This window comes from Meleagris gallopavo, chromosome 15, assembly GCF_905368555.1.
Source record: "Meleagris gallopavo chromosome 15, MGAL_WU_HG_1.1, whole genome shotgun sequence".
NCBI lineage: Eukaryota > Metazoa > Chordata > Aves > Galliformes > Phasianidae > Meleagris > Meleagris gallopavo.
Genome location: NC_139418.1, coordinates 8,806,941 through 8,827,046, shown reverse-complemented (window position 1 = coordinate 8,827,046; position 20,106 = coordinate 8,806,941). Strand labels below are relative to the sequence as shown.

Genomic DNA, 20,106 nt, shown 5'->3' with positions numbered 1-20,106 from the left:
CATTTGTTCCCTGCAGAGCTCGAACGATCCCAAATCTTTGGAAAATAAAAATTAATTAAAAAAAAAAAGGGGGTGGGGGGGGAGGGAGGAAGGAAGGAAAAGGAAAAAGGGAGGGGAAGATTTCCAAGAAACTCCGTGCAACAGCTGCTTTGGACAAGGCGCGGGGGGGGAGGGGGGACCGGGGGGGGGAAAGAGATGTTTTATTTTTTTTAACCAAGTCATGCAACGAGAGCTGAGTGCCGCAGGACAGCGGAAGCGGCCCTCCCCCCCCCAGCCCCAGCGCCCCGATCCGTCACCCCCCGCAGCCCAGCCCGGCTCGGAGCGGCGCGGGGGGGCCGGGGGAGGCGGGAGGCTGCAACCTGCCGCCAGGGCAGGGCCGGCCCCCGGCGGGCGGTCGGAACGGGCGGCGGCTGCCATTGGCCGCGACGCGGAGCGACACCTGCTCGGCTCCCTCATGCGAGTGCCACCGGGGCTCGGCGGGGATATTTGAGGCACCCTCCGGCGCCGCCGCCGACACTCCGCGCCGAGCAGCGCCGGGCACATGCGGTACGCGGGGCCGCGGCGAGCAGCGCGCTGGGCCCGGGTGCGGCGGCAGCAGCAGCAGCAGCAGCCCGCGGGGGAGGAGGAGGACGAGGAGACGGCGAGGAGGAGGAGGAGGAGGGCGAAGCGCGACCATGTGCGCGGGGCTCCGCGGCGAGCTGCCGGCCCTGGCCCTGCTGCTGCTCCTCGCCCGGGCGGCGGCGGGTACTGAGGCCACGCGGCCGCCCGAGGGACAGCCCGAGCGCACCCCGCAGCAGAAGGGGCGGCTGTCCCTGCAGAACACAGGTACGGCCGTGGGGGCGGCGGGGGATCGGTGGGTTCTGACAGCTCGGAGCTGCCCGGCACGCGTGGCCGGGGGCGAGCGGAAAGTTTCCCGGCCCGGGGACGGAGGGAAGGATCCTGGCTGTGCCTCCTCCCGCCAGAGCCGCGCAGTGATGGAGGAGGGTGTGTGCGGGGGTCTCTCCTTCCCCCGGGCATTATCTGCCTCGAAAGAGCGTGCGCTCTGCTGGATCGCTTCCCAGCCATGCACACAGAGCGCGGGATCCAGCGTTTCCCTTCCCCCCTGATTTTCCCCCCCCCCCTTTCTTTTCCCCCCCTTTTTTTTTTTTTTTTAACACTCTCCGTGCTGCAAGACGTGTTTAAACACACACGAGCAGGAATGCACGAATGCCCATTAGGGACTGCCACATGTGAATCACGGCACTGTGCAGTTCTCAGCACGCTGGAGCCAGGACATGTGATCCGCCGAGGGTTTGCATCCGGATGCCAACACAAGCACTACAGCTGAGCTCCCGGCCCCAGAAAAGCCCGGCTCCGCGCTCCGCAGCTCCACAAAGAGCTCCATTTTTTTCCCCGGTGCGCGCTGTCGGGGCGGCCCTCCGCGGCGCACGACGCCGAGGTGAAGCCCGGAGCCGAGCCCTGGCCACCCCCGGTGCCCACCAGGAGCACTCCGGGGCAGGTGGGAAGGAGGAGTGCGAGCCGGTTCCGAGCCGGGGGTTCGAGTGAACCCCGTCGGGCTCCGCACTCGCATCCGCGCTGCGTGCGGGAGGCTGCGCCGAGCCGGGAAGTTGCAGCGAGCGCTCGGCAGAGGGACCGGCACGGCACAGGGGATGCCTGGAACACGCTGCGGTTCGGAGGGGATTAGGCAGGCTCCCAAGAGCGAGCCTTAATTAAAGGTACCGCTAGGGCACGGAGCGCAGACATTCTTAGCATCCTCGGTCCCAGTCTAAAAGCTGCCCCTGTTTAACTTTATCCCTGCGCTTTTTCAGCAACCCCCTTCCCTCTGGCAATGCTACCAACATCTTTTTTATTCTTTTTTTCTTTTTTTTTTTTTTTTAAAGCTAAATTAGAATTTTAGGTTTTTTTTGTTTTTTTTGTTTTTTTTCTCTCCCTGTAAGCCAGCATTCTTTTAATGCTATTACATAACATCTGACAAGGCAGAATAAACATGTATGTAACTGCTAGGTCCAGTAGATCTACTTTATATGTTATAAATACACATACAAAAATGTATTTTCGATTGATTTTTGCCCAGGTGAGGACATAGTCTCAGCTTTATGCAACACTCAGTGCAAAGGACTTTGTTTATCACTGGGAGTTTTGCCATTAACTTCATAGACATCGGCCCAGGGGACACCCAGCAGCTGGTGAGAACGCTGTGCCGTAGCACAGGAACCACCTCCCAGTGCCAGCAGCAGCCCATTGGGCTGGGAGCAGCTTCTCAGTGTCCTCTCGTTTTGGTGCTGAGATTTGATGGGGGCTCTGTACAGTCAGCAAGAATCCCGCCTGTCCTCTGCTCCTGAGGAATGCAGAGCGTTAGTTCTCATGTGAAGTAGCCTGACGTAAGTGTAGTGGATTTGGCACTTGTTTCTTAGATATCAGTTTCATAATATAATGCACCCCAGTTTTGGCCTAATTTCTGCAGAAAGTGGGCATGCTGTGGGTACAATAACCATTGTCACATGTGCTTTTTCTTCCAAACTGATGATGTTAGCAAAATCTCTCTCTCTCCCTCCCCTCTACCCACCAGCAGCTCCTCAGAACAGTTCTTCAAGCTAACTGTAATCAATGCTCATTTTAGCTGAGATCCAGCACTGCCTGGTTAATGCCGGCGATGTAGGATGTGGAGTGTTTGAGTGCTTTGAGAACAATTCTTGTGAGATCCGAGGCTTACATGAGATCTGCATGACTTTCCTGCACAACGCTGGAAAATTCGATGCCCAGGTAATGCAGCAAGTTATCTTATGCTTGGTTCTCACGTACACTTTGCATGTGTTTTTGCTCTTCAGCACATCTTAGGAACAAGTTAAGGAGCAACCTGCTTTTGCACATGACCAGCCTCAGCAGGATTTTTTTCTATTGAAGGGTCCAGAATCAAAACCCAAGAGCGGTGTCCCAGCAGCCAGGCTGTCCCTTGCTCAGCTCCATGGGAGGATGTTTTCCTGCTGTTCCCAGGATAACTAAAGCAGAACAGCCATATAGATGAGCATGGTTTTCAGAAGCATTAAGCGGCTTAAGCTGCTACGTCATCTTTGTTTAAAGATGGTTCTGCAGTGCAGCTTGGGCTCCCAAGCTCATTTAGACGTATCAGAAAGCATTTCCCAACGTGTGGTTATTAAAGCATGGTTCTCCAGACTTGCACACGACCAGTACAGGCAGCCTCCTAAAGCTGCCGCATTCAAATCAGCCTTCAGTTCAAGCACTGACATTAAAATACATTACTGGGATGGTATGCGGTATTAAGTTCGTCTCCTTCATTTTCTCCCCAGACCGTTTATGCATCATTGAGACATCCTGTTATTATGTCTTGTAAACCTCCTCTCCCATTTCAGTGTGGAGGGGAGAGAGCATGACGGCAGGCCAGCGGCATCTGGCCTGAGCACACAGCCTACAGAGAGCAGCAGCTCCACGGCACTGCTGAGAGCCTGGCATAGAGGAGCTTAGACTGACATTGCCACGGGTTTGCAGAGGGTCTGGCTAACTGCTTGCAGGGGCTTGTTTCTCCTAAAGCATGTGGGTATCTAAAAGCCTCTGAGTTCAGAGTGCACTGAACAGCAGGGCTAGCACTAGCCATTCTCTGCTTTCTGAAACACAAGAAATGATGTCAGGTTGGGTTTGCATACCAATTTTCTCTAATCCTCGTTTTCCCACTGTGCTGTGCATGTTTCACCCTGAAGGGAAGGGCACGTGGGGCAGGGGGAGCAGAAGGGAGTGATAACTGGAGTAGTGCTTCAATCATCAAGACAAAACCTGCTCACAGATCTGGATGAATCTTAAGTTTGTATGAGTGGAACCATGCTGGCGTACCCTTTGGATAAAGGGCAGTGAGAATCTGGTCTTCCAGAAGCACTTGTGTAAAAGATTCTGATGCAGTTAAGAGATGCGGGAGGCTTCCACACATTTATTGCTCAGCAGAGTGGAGGGAGTGAGCGGAGCTGCCAGGCTGTGACACACGTGGTGTGGTGTCAGCAGCACAGAGGAAAGGCAGGGATGGTTTCGATTCCCCCTAAGCAGTTGAATGAGTGGATTGTGAGCAACTTCATAATGCCTGTGAGGAAGCCCAATGGGTTCAGCTCCTCTGGAAGAGCAAGGCAGGGTTACTCAGTGTGATCTCTAAGGGCAAGGAAACAAAGAGAAGAGGGGAAATGCAGTCACTGAGTGATATCCCCAGCAGTGTAATAACCCCTGACATTGTCCTGCAGAGCAGCTAGCTGGGCATAAATCAGCTGCCGCGCTTAATGGGCAGAAACACCAACCTCCTCAATTTCTTTTCTTCTCAGGGAAAATCCTTCATTAAAGATGCTCTGAAGTGTAAGGCTCATGCCTTGAGGCATAAATTCAGCTGCATCAGCCGTAAGTGCCCAGCCATTAAAGAGATGGTGTTCCAGTTACAGCGGGAGTGCTACCTGAAGCATGACCTCTGCTCCGCTGCCAAGGAGAACGTCCAGGTCATTGTGGAGATGATTCACTTCAAAGACCTGCTGCAGCATGAGTAAGTGCCGCTGCGCAGCGCAGGCAGAGGCGTGGGAGCTCCTTCCAGGAGCACGGTGGTGCCAAGGGGCTGTGCATCTGCCCAAAAGCTGTTTTGCCTTCTTCTGGCCTTGTTTTCCCATGTGCAGCACCAAGGGAATGCTTTCTTTGCACAGGCCAGGGAAGACTTGCTTGCTTACTTGACAGGTAGAGCAGAGGGGGGAAGGAGATCTGGGCAGAGTTGTCAGCAGGATAATTTCTTCTGTAAATATATACTTCCAAATGTCTCCCAATTAATTGTCCTGGAAGGAGCTGCAATCCCCCAGATAATCCCCCATGCATCTTATCCCTTATTAATCCCAGATACCTTTTAATAAAACACAGAGGTGTGCAAAGTGAAGGCACAAGTCTTCAAGATGTTGAGTGGCTTTCATGGGGAGCATGGCTATCTCCAGCACTGGCAGCACAAACCCTGGCTGAAAGTGATCAAAGCTGCTCCATGGCAGCAACAAGCCAGGCACAAGCTGTTTTTACTAACTCTTTGTGCACAGATGCAAAATGCAGAGCCCGTTTTCCTTGCAGGCAAACATCTCACTCCCAAACAGGGAGGCAGAGTGCAGTATGGCAGTGGCTGACATCAGCACATCTACCTCCTGCAACCATATGCTTTTCTATCCTCAGCACAGAAACCCCAAATCCCAGTGACTGTGACATTAATTTTTCACAGAATCACTGCTTTTTGACTGCTAGGCTTGCATGTTCATTGATGGTCTCCATAGGTGCAGCTGCAGAGAGGAAGAGGGGTCCTTTGATGCCAGGTTACTCAGATGCAGAACTGTTTGCTGTGGTTTGTGCAGACTGAACATGGTGGCTTGAAAGCAAGGCCCTTTGTGGAGTTCCTGAGGCCTGGAGCAGCAGCATGACTGGGGATGGAAGGGTTCTGCTGCACCCTGCACACCAGCACTGCACTGTGGGCAACCTGAGCCTGCACTGGGTGGCTGTAAGCTGGGTGATTGGTACCCATTAACCCTCCCATCACTTACAGATGAGAAACATGAGGGCCAAATGCTGTAGAAAGAAGAGGTACTCTTATTTTACAGGCAGGCTAAAGCAGGAATGGCCAAAGGCAGCTGCTTATTCCTAGGGAGTTGAACTGGGGGTTCTCAGTTTGAGAAGACACGGGTCATTCAATTGAGCACCTATAATTTGCATCATCTCATTTAGTGCCTCTTACACTTCATTTTCAGCATCTCACAATGTCTGAGCTCAGCTTTTCTACGTGGGGCTCCCCAAATAGAAGCCAGCCAGCCTCCTTCCCCACCCTTAAATTTAGAGGCCATTGCTGAAATTCTTGACCTAAGTAATTTGTTCAAGATCAATAGGCAAGTGTGGCAGGGCTGGAAATAAAATCACGTCTGCTGACTTGCAGCCTTGTGCTCAGTTCAGGTACTATGGTCAGGCCAGCTGAAATGCAAAAAGTAAAACAGTAAAGGAGAAATGGGCTAATATTAATCCGCAGGGCTCTGGCAGGCTTTGAATACCTGAAATATTTGGCAGCCGAGCCACTTTTTAGTCATACCAGCAGCCTTTTTCTTCCAAAGATCTTGTGCAAAGGTTATGCCCAATTTTAGCTTTTTTTTCTTTTTTTTTCCCTTCATATGCTCGATTCTCTTCCATCTTCTATTTTATGTTTAAGACAAAACCGAAGAGCTCAGAAGCCAGACTTGTTCTGTTTAATTCTGGCTCTCATGATGCACATTCAGGCAGCGGAGTCTCTTCCTGAAGAGTCAGCTGCTGTGGGGATGTGGGTCAGACCCATTTGCTATGGTGGAAGTGGTGACAGGCCCTGGCAGACTTTTTGCTGTTACATTCCAAATATCTTTTTTTTTTTTCTTCATGACAGAAACAATCCAAACATGGGAAATATTTTGAGATAGGGGAATGGAGGGCTTTCCAAGATTAGTCATTCACAATGAGCTTAAGCAGTTGGGCAGAGTAAAATCAGGGTAATGTCTGACGCTGATCATAATCTGTTGGTTTTTCTCATCTCCCCTGACTCATTTCCTGGGAAGAGGTGGTCATACAGGGCTTGTCACAGTCACAGGGCTGGTGGAAGGTGCCATACCAGCATCACACACATGCCACCACAGCCGCCTGTACCGCTGAGCCCAGGCAACTCTTGATCTGCTGTTGGGATGGTTCCTTCCAACAAGGCTGAGGCACGTCCTTAGGGCCGGCTTGCGTTGCCTGCAAACAGCTGAGTGGTTGTGTCGATAGACAACATCAATATTGACCCACAAAACCTGCGACCGCAACTATTTTAAAATTGCTGCACTCTGTGACCCCTGGCAGAGGAAACGAGTCGCCTGTGCTCAGAGGGCGCGTTGTGCGTGGCCATGGGTGGGAACAGGACGGGATTTGGCCTTGGCTTGTTTGGAGTCCTTGTTTGGCTGGGACAAGGGACACACTGAAAGCTGTGCTTAACTCTGTAAGGAAATGAAGAAAACATTCGGTGCCACCGGAGTGGGTTTCCACGTGCCTTACTGATAAGGGGATCATGAGTGCAGGTTGGATTCTGCTGCTGGCAGAAGTTGGCACCTGCTGCTTCAGCGGGTCTGAAGATGGTGAGAAAAGCCAGAGAACCTCTGCCTGAATGTCTGCTGCTCTCCTCAAAGGAGGGAATGCCTGCCTGTTGCAGACTGACGGTCAGGGTGTGCTCTGCGTTGGGTATTCACCAGCACACAGCAAGCTGATGTATCAGGGCTGGCTTCCTTTGTTGTGTCTCCTAGCTAATAGGGACAAAGGAGCATAGAAAGAGATAACCAGAGATGGTGGGAAATAGCAGTTCTTCTATTTGACAGCACTTTTGCCAAGTGTGCAGAATCTTTAAAGGCCATTTAATCCAACTCCCCTGCAATGAACAGGGACACCTACAGCTCCATCAGTGCTCAGAGCCCCATCCAGCCTGACCTTGAAAGGCTGTAGACCTCTCATCTTTCTCTGGTGGAAGTAAGAGCATCTCCAGAGCACCTCCACTGCAGGAACAACCAAGGCAGACTCAGCACTAGAGTGAGGCTTGGCTCCAGAATGCTATTGAGTGCATTTCTTGCTGTGAGATGGGCAGTTAGAACACAGTTCACTGCACAATAAACATATGGTGCAGAACTAGCCCACAAGGGAAGAGATTTGTGCCCCCCTGGCTGCCAAGTAAGCAGGTGGCAGGAATGAACTGATCAGTATTGAGGGCGAGGGGAGGGGAAGGCAGGGAGGCCATTTCCCCACTTTACTGATAGATAAACCCTTCTGACTCTCATTGTTTCCTTTACCTCCAGGCCATATGTTGACCTAGTGAACATCCTGCTCACCTGTGGCGAGGAGGTGAAAAAGGCAATAACAAGAAGCGTCCAGGCCCAATGCGAACAGAACTGGGGAAGTCTCTGCTCTATCCTGAGCTTCTGCACCTCCTCCATGCACGGCGATGCCATTCTGGGTCCCGAAAAGAAGACAGGCGAAGCCGGCAAAGCCGCTGCTGGCCGTGGGGATGTGCTGGTCCCTGCCGAGCCTGAGCACAGGGAGAGCTCGCGAGCAGCCAAGGGAGAGAGAGGTACCAAGGGCCACCTGAACGCCCACGCCCGGGTGAAGGCTGGGGCCCACAGTGCCAAAGGGGCGCATGGGATCATGGACCGGATGGACGAACTGTCCGACTTCTCGGACATCCGGAGGTGAGAAAAGGCACCAAACCCCCATCACCCACATCCTCCCCTTCTGCTGGAACCTTCCTCCGTTGAGTCCATCTTCCCGTCTACGGACATTCCAAAGCATTTCCCATTCAGAGGTCAAGCACAGGGCATTGCAAGATATATGGACCTCAGCAACCGTGTATATAGTAGCAAAGGGAGAGCAGTGGCAGTGGGTTATTGATCCAGCAAACTCAACACTTGAGCAGCTGCCAAATGTGGCAAAATGTCTCCAACTAAATTCTTTTTTCCCCTTTTTTTTTGGGGGGGTAGAGATCATTGCGTGTTTGTTTGTTTGTTTTCTTCCCCTCGTGGGGAGAAGGTTACGGGAGGGCTCAGGCAGATGGCACGCAGCCGCTCATGGCTTAGCACCTCCAAGGGCTCCAAGCGCAGCCTTGTAGCAGATGGCTGAATTCCAGAGGGGTTTGGTTTCTGCCTGTGGCCGAGCAGGCAGGAGCTCAAGGTTGTCCGTGACACTCAGCAGTGAAATAGCCATCCTGCCTCTGGCACAGGGACTGTGTGGTCTGGAGCTCCATACTGTCTGCTGAGTGACTCCTGAGCCATTGTCCCCATCGGGCAGTGCTGCCGACTTCAAGTACGCCCTATTTGTTTTTTAACCACTGCATAACTTGACACTTGCTTATCCAGTCACTTATCGAAGGCTTCCAGACAGAGCAGTCTGGTTGTTACTCACCTAGCTCCACAGCATGGAGGGCCCCCAAGAACTCCTTCACAAACCTCCAAATCCCCCCACTCAGATACAGCTCCTCTGCCCTATGCACAGCCCAAGTGTTAGAGGAAGGGTGCAGGCTCAGACCACGGAGGACTACATGTACAGTGTTCTTTGCAGGGCTGTGTCAGAAGCCCTTGGAACCTTTCTCCTTAGCTAACATGGTGTGGTCTGTTGGGATGTGGAGCCCACTGTAACCCACCTGTCAGCCGTGGTTTATCAAAATGCCAAAGATAGGGAGAGAGGACTGACTTCATTAATCGTTGTGACTTACTGGAGGTCAAGAGTGCTAAGAATTTATTGTCTCTAAGCAGTTTATAAGTGTGAGTGAGGTGTTCGGATGCATCTCTCCTACCCCCTGCAATTACAGTTCTCAGGTTGCAGACCTGCAATCCTTTATCCCCAGACAGCGTACTGGATAGGGAGGGGACAGCACCCATGGGGACACAAGAGTGAGTACTTCAGCTTCCTCTGGAGGCAGAGTGAATTTTCTTAGAAAGTGGGAATCGCACCAAGGATTTGAGCCTTCTTATTTAGAAAGTTTGGGAGGAGAGCTGTGGGGGCAGGAAGGCAGTTGAGTAGGGACAGAACGTACCCAGCGAACCAGTGTACGTTTGTCGCATGGTGGGAAGGAGCTATATAAACAGTAGAGGGTGTTGGAATTTGGCTACGATTTCCAACTCAGATTTTAGCTACTGCTAAGTGAGCACAGCTCCTAATAGCTATATTCGGGGTTTAATGCATGTATCCACCTGCAGAATTTATAGGCAGTACTTTTAATAGAAGCCATGTGGGAAGCGAGAGAGAACCGCTAAGTTGAAGAGGTGTCTCTGTGTGATCACCAGGCCTTTGTTCAAAGTGACCTTGATCCCAATGGTTCTAGCTGTGTTCGGTGACAAAGTTTTCATTCAACTTAGTTGGGAAGACGTGGGATCAGACCCAATGCAGTGACAAAGGCTGCCCTGACCCGAGGAGCAGAGCTCCTTCCAGTGAGCGTCCTCTCCCCGTTGGTGGCATTTGGCCACCAGGTAGAACAAGCTCGAACCAAAAAGACAATTCAGGCATTTTAGCACAAAAAAAAAAAAAAAAAAAAAAAAAAAAAAAGAAAAGCCACAAAACAACCAACAAATCACTACCGACGTCGTGTTCACACATCAAAGTAAAACAGGACATCTCTTTCGTTGGAGGTCCGATTCATCTATGGGAGCCAAACATACAGATCTATACATCCTTGAATGTCTCCGTCAACATATCACCTCAGCATGCATACAGTTTTATTTGTATTCATTTGTTGTTCTGAGTGGGGAAAATTGTATATTCCCCTTTGTCAATGGAGATCTCTTTGGGGCGGGTGGGCAGGCAGTGGGTGGGAGGGATTTTTGTATAAGGCATAACTTTTTTTTTTCCTCTGTGTGTGAAGATTTTATGTGTTCATCTACTGATTCCACATATGCTATTATTGTAAATATTTAACATTTCTATTTATTATAGTGTCTCCATTTAAAAAAAAAGAACACTGCTGGCTATGATAATTTAAACGTACGTCATGACCTGTGTTGTATATATTCATGCCACTAGTATGGTTTTTTTTTTTATGTTTAAAGCTACGTAAATATAGTTTTATACAGTTCCATAATGTTATTGACAGCATAAATCATTTATTTATTGTTAAACCTTCGTTCACGTCTAACAAATAGGGTGCATTTTACCTGAGAGTATTTTATTGTGACATCTACATAGCCTTAATTCTTTATAAAGTGAAAAAAAAAAAGAAAAAAAGCGTCCATTTAGATACTGTATGATGCTTTAATTAACATTCCTTATGAACTCGCAGTTCATGGAGGAGGTTTAGCTTCAAAGCCAAGGTATGAATGTTTCCTTTACGCTTTGCATCTGGAATGAGCCTTGTTCTGGAATGAGAATACTGGGAGAAGCAAAATGCCTGCTGGAAAAAGATACCAATAAACCCTGGAAAATGCTGTCCTAACTTAAAGTGCTGAACTAAAAGGAAAAAAAAAAAAAAAAGACAAACTGTCCTTAAGTCCAAATCTCTGGGAGAAAAAACATACTAGTTTTATCTCATGTAGAATTTGCAGCCAAATAAGCTTGTAAAAAAAAAAATAAAAAAAAAAAAAAGCATATGGCTTTAGACACAAAGCTCTGTACCTTTCACACTATTATTTTCCTTAAACACTAATAAATGTTTTGAATAAGTCTGGGGCTGGCTTTTGTTTAAGCTGGGATTTCAACCACTGCCGTAAGGGGAAGAACGGCCCTTGGAAGCTGGGGCAGAGGTGGCTGTCTGAGCCCTCCCTACAGCCGTCCCCACTGCATGCAGGGGCATGGACCTCATCGTTGGCGTGTGGTTCCCCTGGGATGCAAACCTTGTTGGCCAGCAAGCTGGGAGCTGACAGCTTGGGCTGGGAGCAGAGGTGGGAACGTGGATAGAGGTGCCTATGGAGTTCTTTTTGCCCACTGCCTAAAATGCCCCGGGGAGGTGGCCCAGCCCGGCTCTGCATGCAGCTCAGCATCCAAACTCTGGTTGGGGAAGGGGACCCGAGGTGGCAGCAGCACCAACCAGGGGACAGAGCCATGAGCACTGAATTTCAGCCAGATCCATTAGCAAGCACAACAACAGCACTTTCTAAAAGCTGTGACAGCAGGTAAGGTTTGTCCTGTGTATGTCAGAGACCCCTCTAGTTCAGGAAACTGCAAGAGGTTCCCCTCCACGATGTTATAAAGACAGAGTATCCATTTGGCATCAGCTACCAACCATCAGAAATGGGTAAGTGAGGATCAGGCAGTGGCCCCATACAGACAATGGGATATAGATGATGGAATCGGATGATCTCAGAGGTCCCTTCCAACCCAGGTCATTCTATGATCTATGTAACAATATCTGTAATTTTCAGCTCATTCTGTTACATACCAGGAGTTACCAATATCAAAATCTTAAATCTTAAATCTTAGCTTAACAGAATTCAGCAAAGGAGAAAAGCAAAGCCCTGCAGAAACAGCACTTTGTGTTGTTTTCAAAGTCATTTTCATACAGCATTGCAGTGTAGGCAGCAAGAGGATAGGGAGATTATGAGAAAGCACCTCAAGAACATAAAACAGGGATATATTTTTTTAAGGCTGCTTGCATGAAAAAGCACATTTTTAACACTCCTTCTGTGGGGTTTAAAAATAACTGATCACGCTGCAGCCTTTGGATGAGATGGGCTTCGCATGCCTGAATGGGATCTGCAGCAGCTGAGGACCTGGAGCATTTCTTTGCCTTTAGGTGCAAAAGCTGTCTGCAACTGCCATCAAATAGCGCAGCAAGAGCGCATCATTCATGGGAGGGTGTGACAGAGCTCACTGGGATGGGACAGACCACAAAGCTGGAGATGCTGCTGGACTACTCGTCACATTACGAATGCCACTGCACCTCCTGCAGGAGCTCGTCCATACCCTTATGGCATTGCAGCCGAGGTAAGCTCGCTGTGCCCTCCCTGCAATTTCAGCCAGAAAAGAAATTTTTCACCTCCGCATGTGTGAAGTGGTGAGGCTGCACTCTGCTCCACGGAGCTGTTGTGCAGCAGTGAAGGGGAAATGGCCCTTACCTTCCCCTCGGGCATCACATCTTACAGAATGGCACAGTGAGAGTGCTGATCCGAGTACTGAGCACAGAGAGAAGCGCTAACATGGACTGCACCGCAGGAATGCTGCATTGCACATCCCTGAGAAGCGTATTACTTCAAATCCGTTTAATACCAGCACACAAATCTGCTCCACGACTGGAGTGATGTTAGCTCAATTCAGACTGAGTCACTTCAAAGTGGAGTAGGATAACCCAAATTAAGGCCATTCCAATTGCACAAGCATGTCCATACAGAGATCTCATCCGACCAAACAAACCTCACCGAAACTCAAACATTTGATCCATTTGGATTTCTTCTTCTATGGGCTCCCTGTCTCACCTCCCTAAAGAACAAAATTAATTCCAGATTCTGGCTTGCTCCCGCATGCCAAAACATTTACAAACATATATATGGCCATTTACATCTCCAGCCCATGCTGGGAGCTGCCGGGGGCTCTGCATACCCCACGCATCCCATCAGGTGTATCCAGCACAGCCATCCACGGGCAGGGCAGGAGCTAGTGCTCACTCAGAAGCCTCTCTCACCAGTGCATTTTAAAAGCTATTTATTTTGCAACACGTCACCAAAAGCACAAAACCCGCTCCGTTTTTTCTGTGCCATTCACATTTCCATGCTCTCCCCGCAGCCGCTTGGAGGAAGGCTTCCCTCACACCTGCTGTCAGCACTTCACACAGCCACACAGAGGTGAGAGCCTCTGGGCACAGACCTGCAAGGGTCACCACACTGCAACCAACCCAAACCCACTCCTATGGTTGCAGCACTAACGAATGGGTCCTGGCTCAGGGTTTGGGACTGAGCACAACCGTATCATCAGCGAAATCCTAACCGCTTTTCTTTCTGTACGTTTCTTTAGGGAAAAACCAGTGGAGCGTTTCATTTGGAAATCAAAACCTCATGGCTGTCTTGATTGGGAATGTAAAACGGGGACTTGAGGGTTTAAAGCCATGACAAATTATGGGAAGCTGCAGGGGCTGAGAATTCCTATCTCCGAGGATGCCGACTGTTATAGCCTTGACCTTTTCTGCAAATATCATCTTCTCTTATAAAATGTGGCTTGGAGTTTATTTAGAAATTCTTTTAAAATAAGAAGTCATCGTCTTTGGAGAGGCTGCTGGGAGATGCTCCACGTAGATGGGAATGTAAGGTTTTTTGGGGGGTATTCCTCCCCTAAAGTATAGCAGCTCCCGGGGCAGTGCCACTGGTCTGATCTCAGAGCCTCCGGTGGCAGTGCAGAGCGATGGGTGCTGTAGTAGGGCTGAAATGGAGCCCTGGGGCTCATGCAACACAACAAAATGCCCCCGTGGCACAGCCAGCACCAGCTTCCCACTGCCATTAGGAGCAGCAGTGTCACACCGATGGCAGGGCTAAACGCAGGCTGTGCTGTAACATGGACCAGCATCCACACGCTGCTATCTGAGGCATTATGGCACGTAATCCCCTCTATAAAGCCCACTGCCATTCTCAGATTTTCCTCACTTTGTATCTCCATTTCTCTACCCTGCAATCACACTGAGCTGCATTTGTCACCCAGGCATAATCCCACTTACATTGCAGAGTCTCTTCCTACCCTGGAGAAAAATGTGGTGGGAGGTGTGGGGAAGCTCAGTGAAAGCTGACAGCCAGGAGAGACTGGGAAAGGCCCACAGAGAGACTGATTTAGATGTCCTATTTTAAGACAAAATGAAGGGGAATTATGCACATTCAGCATTTTGTGAAACTGACATGAAACCGAGTCACTATGAAATCTATCTGCAGAAAGGCACGATGCATGTGTTTGAAGCATTCTTTAAAATGTTTTTATTATTTAAAACTAAATACCATATAATACAGTGAGAAGAAAAAAAAAAAATTTGCAGCAGGATCAGCCAGGATCACATCTGCTCTTGCACCTTTGCCAGGGTTTGCAGCTCGCAACCGTGGCCATGGGGAGCCCCACTGCAGGCTGTGCTGCCAGGAAGGCAACAAGGCTGCAAAGGAGATGAAATGCACATTGGGCTGCAAGAAGAGCGAGGGAAAGCAGCCGGGGTGTCCCAGTGGGGATGCCCAAAAGCTGAGCTGTTCTGCAGCAAGGAAGGGCAGCCACCTGCTGACTGTGCAGATTCCTGGAGAGGAGAGATGCATTTTGTGGCTGGTTGCATTACATGGACCAGTGAAAGCCACAGCTGGCAATGCTGGAGCAGGGAATGAGGCTTGGATGCTAATTAACAGCACAATCTTGGTTTCACCAAAGCCTCTGGTGACATATCCTACTGATAGCAGCAGGGTGCTAGGAGCTGGAGCTGGGAATCACTGAAGCTTTCTGACTACACAGCCTTATCAGGAAGGATCCTGAAATCAGAAAATAGATGAGGCTGAAAATAATTCTCAAACATCCCACATGCAGAAATGCCTGAATCTGCGGGCTTTTTGTTTTTCGGTTTTTGTTTTGTTTTGTTGTTTGTTTTTGTTTTTCAGCTCTCTCTAAGCACAGTTTGTGGAAGAGCAGGCAATCCATCCACAGTGTCACCCAACAACTCCCAGAATTGCACGAGACACTTTAAATATTACGAAGATAAGGCTTCAGTGTTGCTGTTTAAAACCTGAACTAAAGTTTGCAAGGCTTTGTGACTTTATACAATATACTGCTTCAGTTCCGGCCATCCTACACAGGCAGGGTGCTCTCTCCCTCCCCTTCACCTGATCACACACAGGAAAGCACAGCTTTGCTCAGCCTGAGAAATGGTCTGGAGCTCTTTGCACACACACCCCCACCCCCTCAGAGGACAGCAGCAGGATGCCACCGCTCGTTTGAGTGAATACAGCAATTATTCTCAGCAATGACTTAGAAAAAAACTTGGAAGGGTGGAGTAAAAAAAGACCAGGAGACAGCACTGAGAATATGTGATGATGCCATCTCAGCACACAAACTCATTCAGGATCCTGCTTAGAACAAACTGTTCTTACAGTATTGCCAGACTGACCAGAAACAAGAAGAGCATTAAGGTCCAATTGACCAATAAGTTGGTCAGATCCTCTTTCATGAGACTGCCAGCCAAATTTGTAAACATTGAAGGTCAGATAAACACACAAATGTTGCAATTTATTGGATTCACATTCCTCTGGCGATTCACCTATGTTTTCTTCTGTCTGGACTGAGGGTGGGTGGGCAGGTAATGGGAGGATCACATTTTCTACCAGTGCAAGGCTTAGGCAGGACAGAAAGAGCAGAGGCTGTAATGGAAAGTCAAAGCCGCATAGGATAAAGAAGCTCCAGAGCAACACCCACCCTTGTCTTTGAAAGAATGTTGTATTTTCAGATCTGTGCAGTTCTCCTGAGGACGAGACAAGGACTGAACTTATTCTTCAGGAGCCATAAAACTCATCGAGCTATTATAAACCAAGGGAAGGTTTGCTTTGGAGGAACACCAGCAGGAAGGGACTGTCCCATGGGACGGCTCATCTGCAGCAGGCACCGTGCGTGCCCAGCAAGGGAAGAGGCACAGCTCTGCATGCAAGGCACTGCTGGAATGCAGCAGCTGCTCCGTCCCTCTGTGCTTCTCCAGCAGAAACACTGCAGGCCTGTTGTTAGGGACCTGCATGGGACTGCATGCACGACTCGTGCTGGTGTCCCTCTGTGTTATCTTGTATTGGCAGAAATCCTTCGATCGCTGTCTCACAACAAACCAAAGTCAGTGCAGCAGCACAAAGTTGGCTCCACACAGTGTGCTCCAGCCGACATCACAGACACGGTCACGCAGTGCATTTGGGCTGGCTGTGTGCTGCTGAGCCCACAGGAGCTGTGGCAGCAGTGGCACCTCCTCACAGAGCGTGCAGCTCATCGGAACGCTGCTCCTGGCAGTCACAGCACAACAGTTCCAGCTGAGGCTGCAGCACCACTGGGGTTTGCATGGACACAGCAAAAAAGGATTTGGAGCCCAACCAAGTCAGGGGAAAATCCCTCTTTCAGTTTGAAAGCGTTTCCCCTTGTTCTATCACAACAGACCCTCCTAAAGAGTCTGTCCCCTTCTTTCTTACATCCCTCTTAGATACTGACAGGCTGGTCTCCCCAGAGCCTTTTCTTCTCCAGGCTGAACAGATTTCAATTGAACATAAGAAAGAAGTTTTTTACAATAATGGCAGTGAGGCATTGCACAGGTTGTCCGGGGTGGCAGTGCCCCATCCCTGCAGATACCCACAGCCAGGCTGGAGGGGCTCTGAGCACTGATGGAGCTGTGGGTGTCCCTGTTCATTGCAGGGAGTTGGATTACGTGGCCTTTAAGCGTCCCTTCCAACTCAAATGATTCTACGATTCTATGATTCCTGCTACAGAGCTGTACGTATAAGGCCAATAGAAAGAAAGATATCAGAACAAATAAATTCCTTGCAAAGCAAAGCAAGGAGTTGCTTTTTTTTCAGGGGGATGGACCTGCCACCAAAACGAAGGCCACAAAAGACAACCACACTGCCTCCAAGCTCAAGAAAACAATTGCTAAAACTCATTCCCAGTAGAAAAAAATGCGGTGGAGGCATTCGTCAATACCTTCAGTGCTGGTCAGGAGCCGTGCAGGCAGAGGAGCAGGGCAGGGGATCAGCCCAGCACTCCACCAGCACAGCCAGCTCCGGAGTTTCCAAAGACAGGGCAGGAACTCACCATACAGAGGCCCCGGGGCACTGACGCTTTATTTTATTTCTGGCTTTGAACTTCAGAAACACGCAGGATCCATGGACGTGTGCTGTTGCTCACATCAGGTAAATGTACCCCGGGTTTCTGTTTCAGCCATATACCCTTTGGAAAGCGGCGGTGCCTGCTTTCCATCTGACAGCAGCACAGCTGAACAAGAGAGATGCAAAACTAATCATAGGGAGAAGGGAGCCAAAAAGGGATTCCAGCAACATGAAAACCAGAGGGAAATGCCAGAGTCGTGCTATCTGTGATCAGTATCTGTGACCCTTCATTTTCCAAGAAGTAGCGATGATAAGGCAGCTCTGTCCAGGTGAAAGATATCAGCAGGGCTAATTGTAGCTGAGCAGACGGATTCTCATGGCTGTGCTGTTATCTGCTTGGATTCCAGCTCCCAGCGGCTGCTGTCACTGCTCATAATATCCAGCAGCAAGGGAGAGAGAGAGTGAGAAAGGAGAACGGAGAGGAAAATATTGAAGAAGTAACAGAGGGAAACACAAAGCCGGGGGGGGGGAATAAAATAAAAACAGCCAATAAATAAATAAATAAATAAATAAATAGAAAGGGAAGGAACAGTGATGATACGGAAAGAAGCCAAAGGCAAATGGGAACCTCGAGCTGCACCGCAGTTTCCTCTTGAAGGAGTTTCAAGGGAATGGAACTGACGGCAAAAATCAGGGCGTAATCTTGCCTCTGCTCACTGCTGAGCAGGCTGCTGAGCACAGAAATTACTCAGGCATCACCTCCACTCCGCTGCAGACTCTGCCTGACGCTCACCACATATGGATTGGTGAAGATGCATAAAAAATGCAGTAGAAAAATTGGAGAGAGCACTACTAATGAGCTGCTAATGAGGCTACGCCTGCACACACGGTGTAGCACAGAAGGAACGCTGACACATGTCTGCAAACCTGCCCCAGAGCAGAGGACTGTGAAGGTCCAGGGAGGGAGGGGAAAGCCAAAGCACTGATAACTTCACATCCATTGCCACCATATCCCCTGCTATTCCTGCACCCTCACCTCTCACAGCAACCCACTCCATTTCCAGCATGAGTCCCTAGCTCTGCACACAGCTGGAGCTTGTGATGCACGTGAGCGTCAGGTCGGACCTGCTGGACCTGCTGCTTCTGCAATGGGTCTGCGCTGCATGGTGCTATGACTCCTCACATCCAGCTAAGTACATGGTACAGGAGAGTCCATGGACCAAGGAGGTGACTCTCAAAATAGCCACAGCTATTGGATGGAGGGAGCAGGGAGAAATGACTTGCTCCAGTTCACACAGCAACAGCAGCGTCTAAGGAGAGATGGAAGGCATTTGTGTCCAATATAGAGGTGTCAGGAGCTGGGTTACCCAATACATCCACATAGGACTGGGTCACCAGGTCGCTTCAGTGGCCTTCTGGAGCAGCTCCTGGAGGCCAAGCAGGACACCCAGGTTTGCAAATGGATGGCAGGCTCATTGTGTGAGCAGTGCCCAAAGCCCCAAGGCAGGGCTGCGTCCCCTTCATGTATCTGTGCTGGGGAAACTCCAGCCAGCATTTGGAAGTGGATTGAGAATAAAGGTCCAAAGCCCTCACAGCAGCTCTCAGAGCTACGTGCTTTAGGAACAAATGTCAAGAGGATGAGAATAGAAAAGAAGACATTATGCTCAGTCAAGGCCAATGCCATTAACAAAGCCAGTGTCAGCATAAAAGCAACCTGCTGGGGTATATATAGACAGCTGATGGATGCTCATGTCAATTATCACTAACTTAGTAAATTTTATTTTTTTTATTTCACCTACACGCATTTCAGATGACATTAGAACTAGGATCAAAACCATACCATCATCTCTTGGAATTCTTTGTGCTTTATAGAAAAAACACACAAATTGTATGTGATGAAAAGTCACAGTGCTGAGAAGGTGGAAGCAGCAGGCAGAACCTGCCAAAAAGCTCAACAAGCTTTTAATGGAAATAACTTTTACTGCAAGTATGGAAAAGAACAATCAGTATTACTCATTCTGATTTACTCAATTAGTTCAATTGAACTACTTTACCATTCAGGTTGTAGTTGATGTCTTGAGAAGCAGGAAAGATTCTTTTTCCTCCGCTAGCCATGAAGAAGTATTTCAGAATGTGTTCTGCTCATAGTAAAGTCTTGAAAACTCAGCAAAAAAACTAATTTACCTTGCAACTTAAAAACAGCCTCGAATACATCACTTTTACATGCAGTATGGGCTTTTATGCACTTATTTTGTTTTCCATATGTATTTGATCTATGAGAGTCTCATTTAGATAATAGTTCCCTCCTGTCATTCCTGAATTCCCATGTCTATCCCGATGAATTTAAAGATATTTTACACAGCCAAGTCTCCTATCGAGATCCGAATAAACGTTGTATAACGGGGCAACCGAACGCGTGCAGGTACGGCAAAACCAACAGCTGCAGCGCGAGGGCTGCACTTAGGGCTCCGACCTACATCCTCTGGTCAACCACAACGCACCAGTTTAAGACGCCCAAAGGATTTCGCTGTGGTTGCACCACTCCTGGAGCAAAACCGGCACCGCGCGACGCACACCTCCATCTCCCCAAGAGGAGGAGCTCGTTTCATCAGCTTAAACCACCGGCAACGGTCCGTCTGCCCTCCCCAAAAGCACGAGCTGTTGGGCTAGAGAAGGGGAACCGCGGCTGTGTGCCCGTCTCTCCCAGCAGGATCCCCCCCCCATCCTTCCCCCATCTGCCGAGCGGCCGCGCAGCTCCGCGTTGCGCTGATCCGCAGCACCACCTTGCAGCGGGAGCGGGCACGGCAACTCGGCACGGGGAGAGCAGGGACACAGCGAGCGG

General features: G+C 49.6%; 1 protein-coding gene across 1 annotated transcript; it reads left to right on the top strand.

Annotated features, from left to right (window-relative positions):
- The first annotated feature begins 442 nt into the window (after positions 1-442).
- STC2 (stanniocalcin 2) lies at positions 443-11,190 on the top strand. The gene is made up of 4 exons (XM_085236760.1): positions 443-825; positions 2,621-2,763; positions 4,320-4,531; positions 7,842-11,190. The coding sequence occupies exons 1-4, from the start codon at positions 675-677 to the stop codon at positions 8,233-8,235; spliced, it is 900 nt and encodes a 299-aa protein (XP_085092886.1). The 5' UTR covers positions 443-674; the 3' UTR covers positions 8,236-11,190.
- Positions 11,191-20,106: the final 8,916 nt, after the last annotated feature.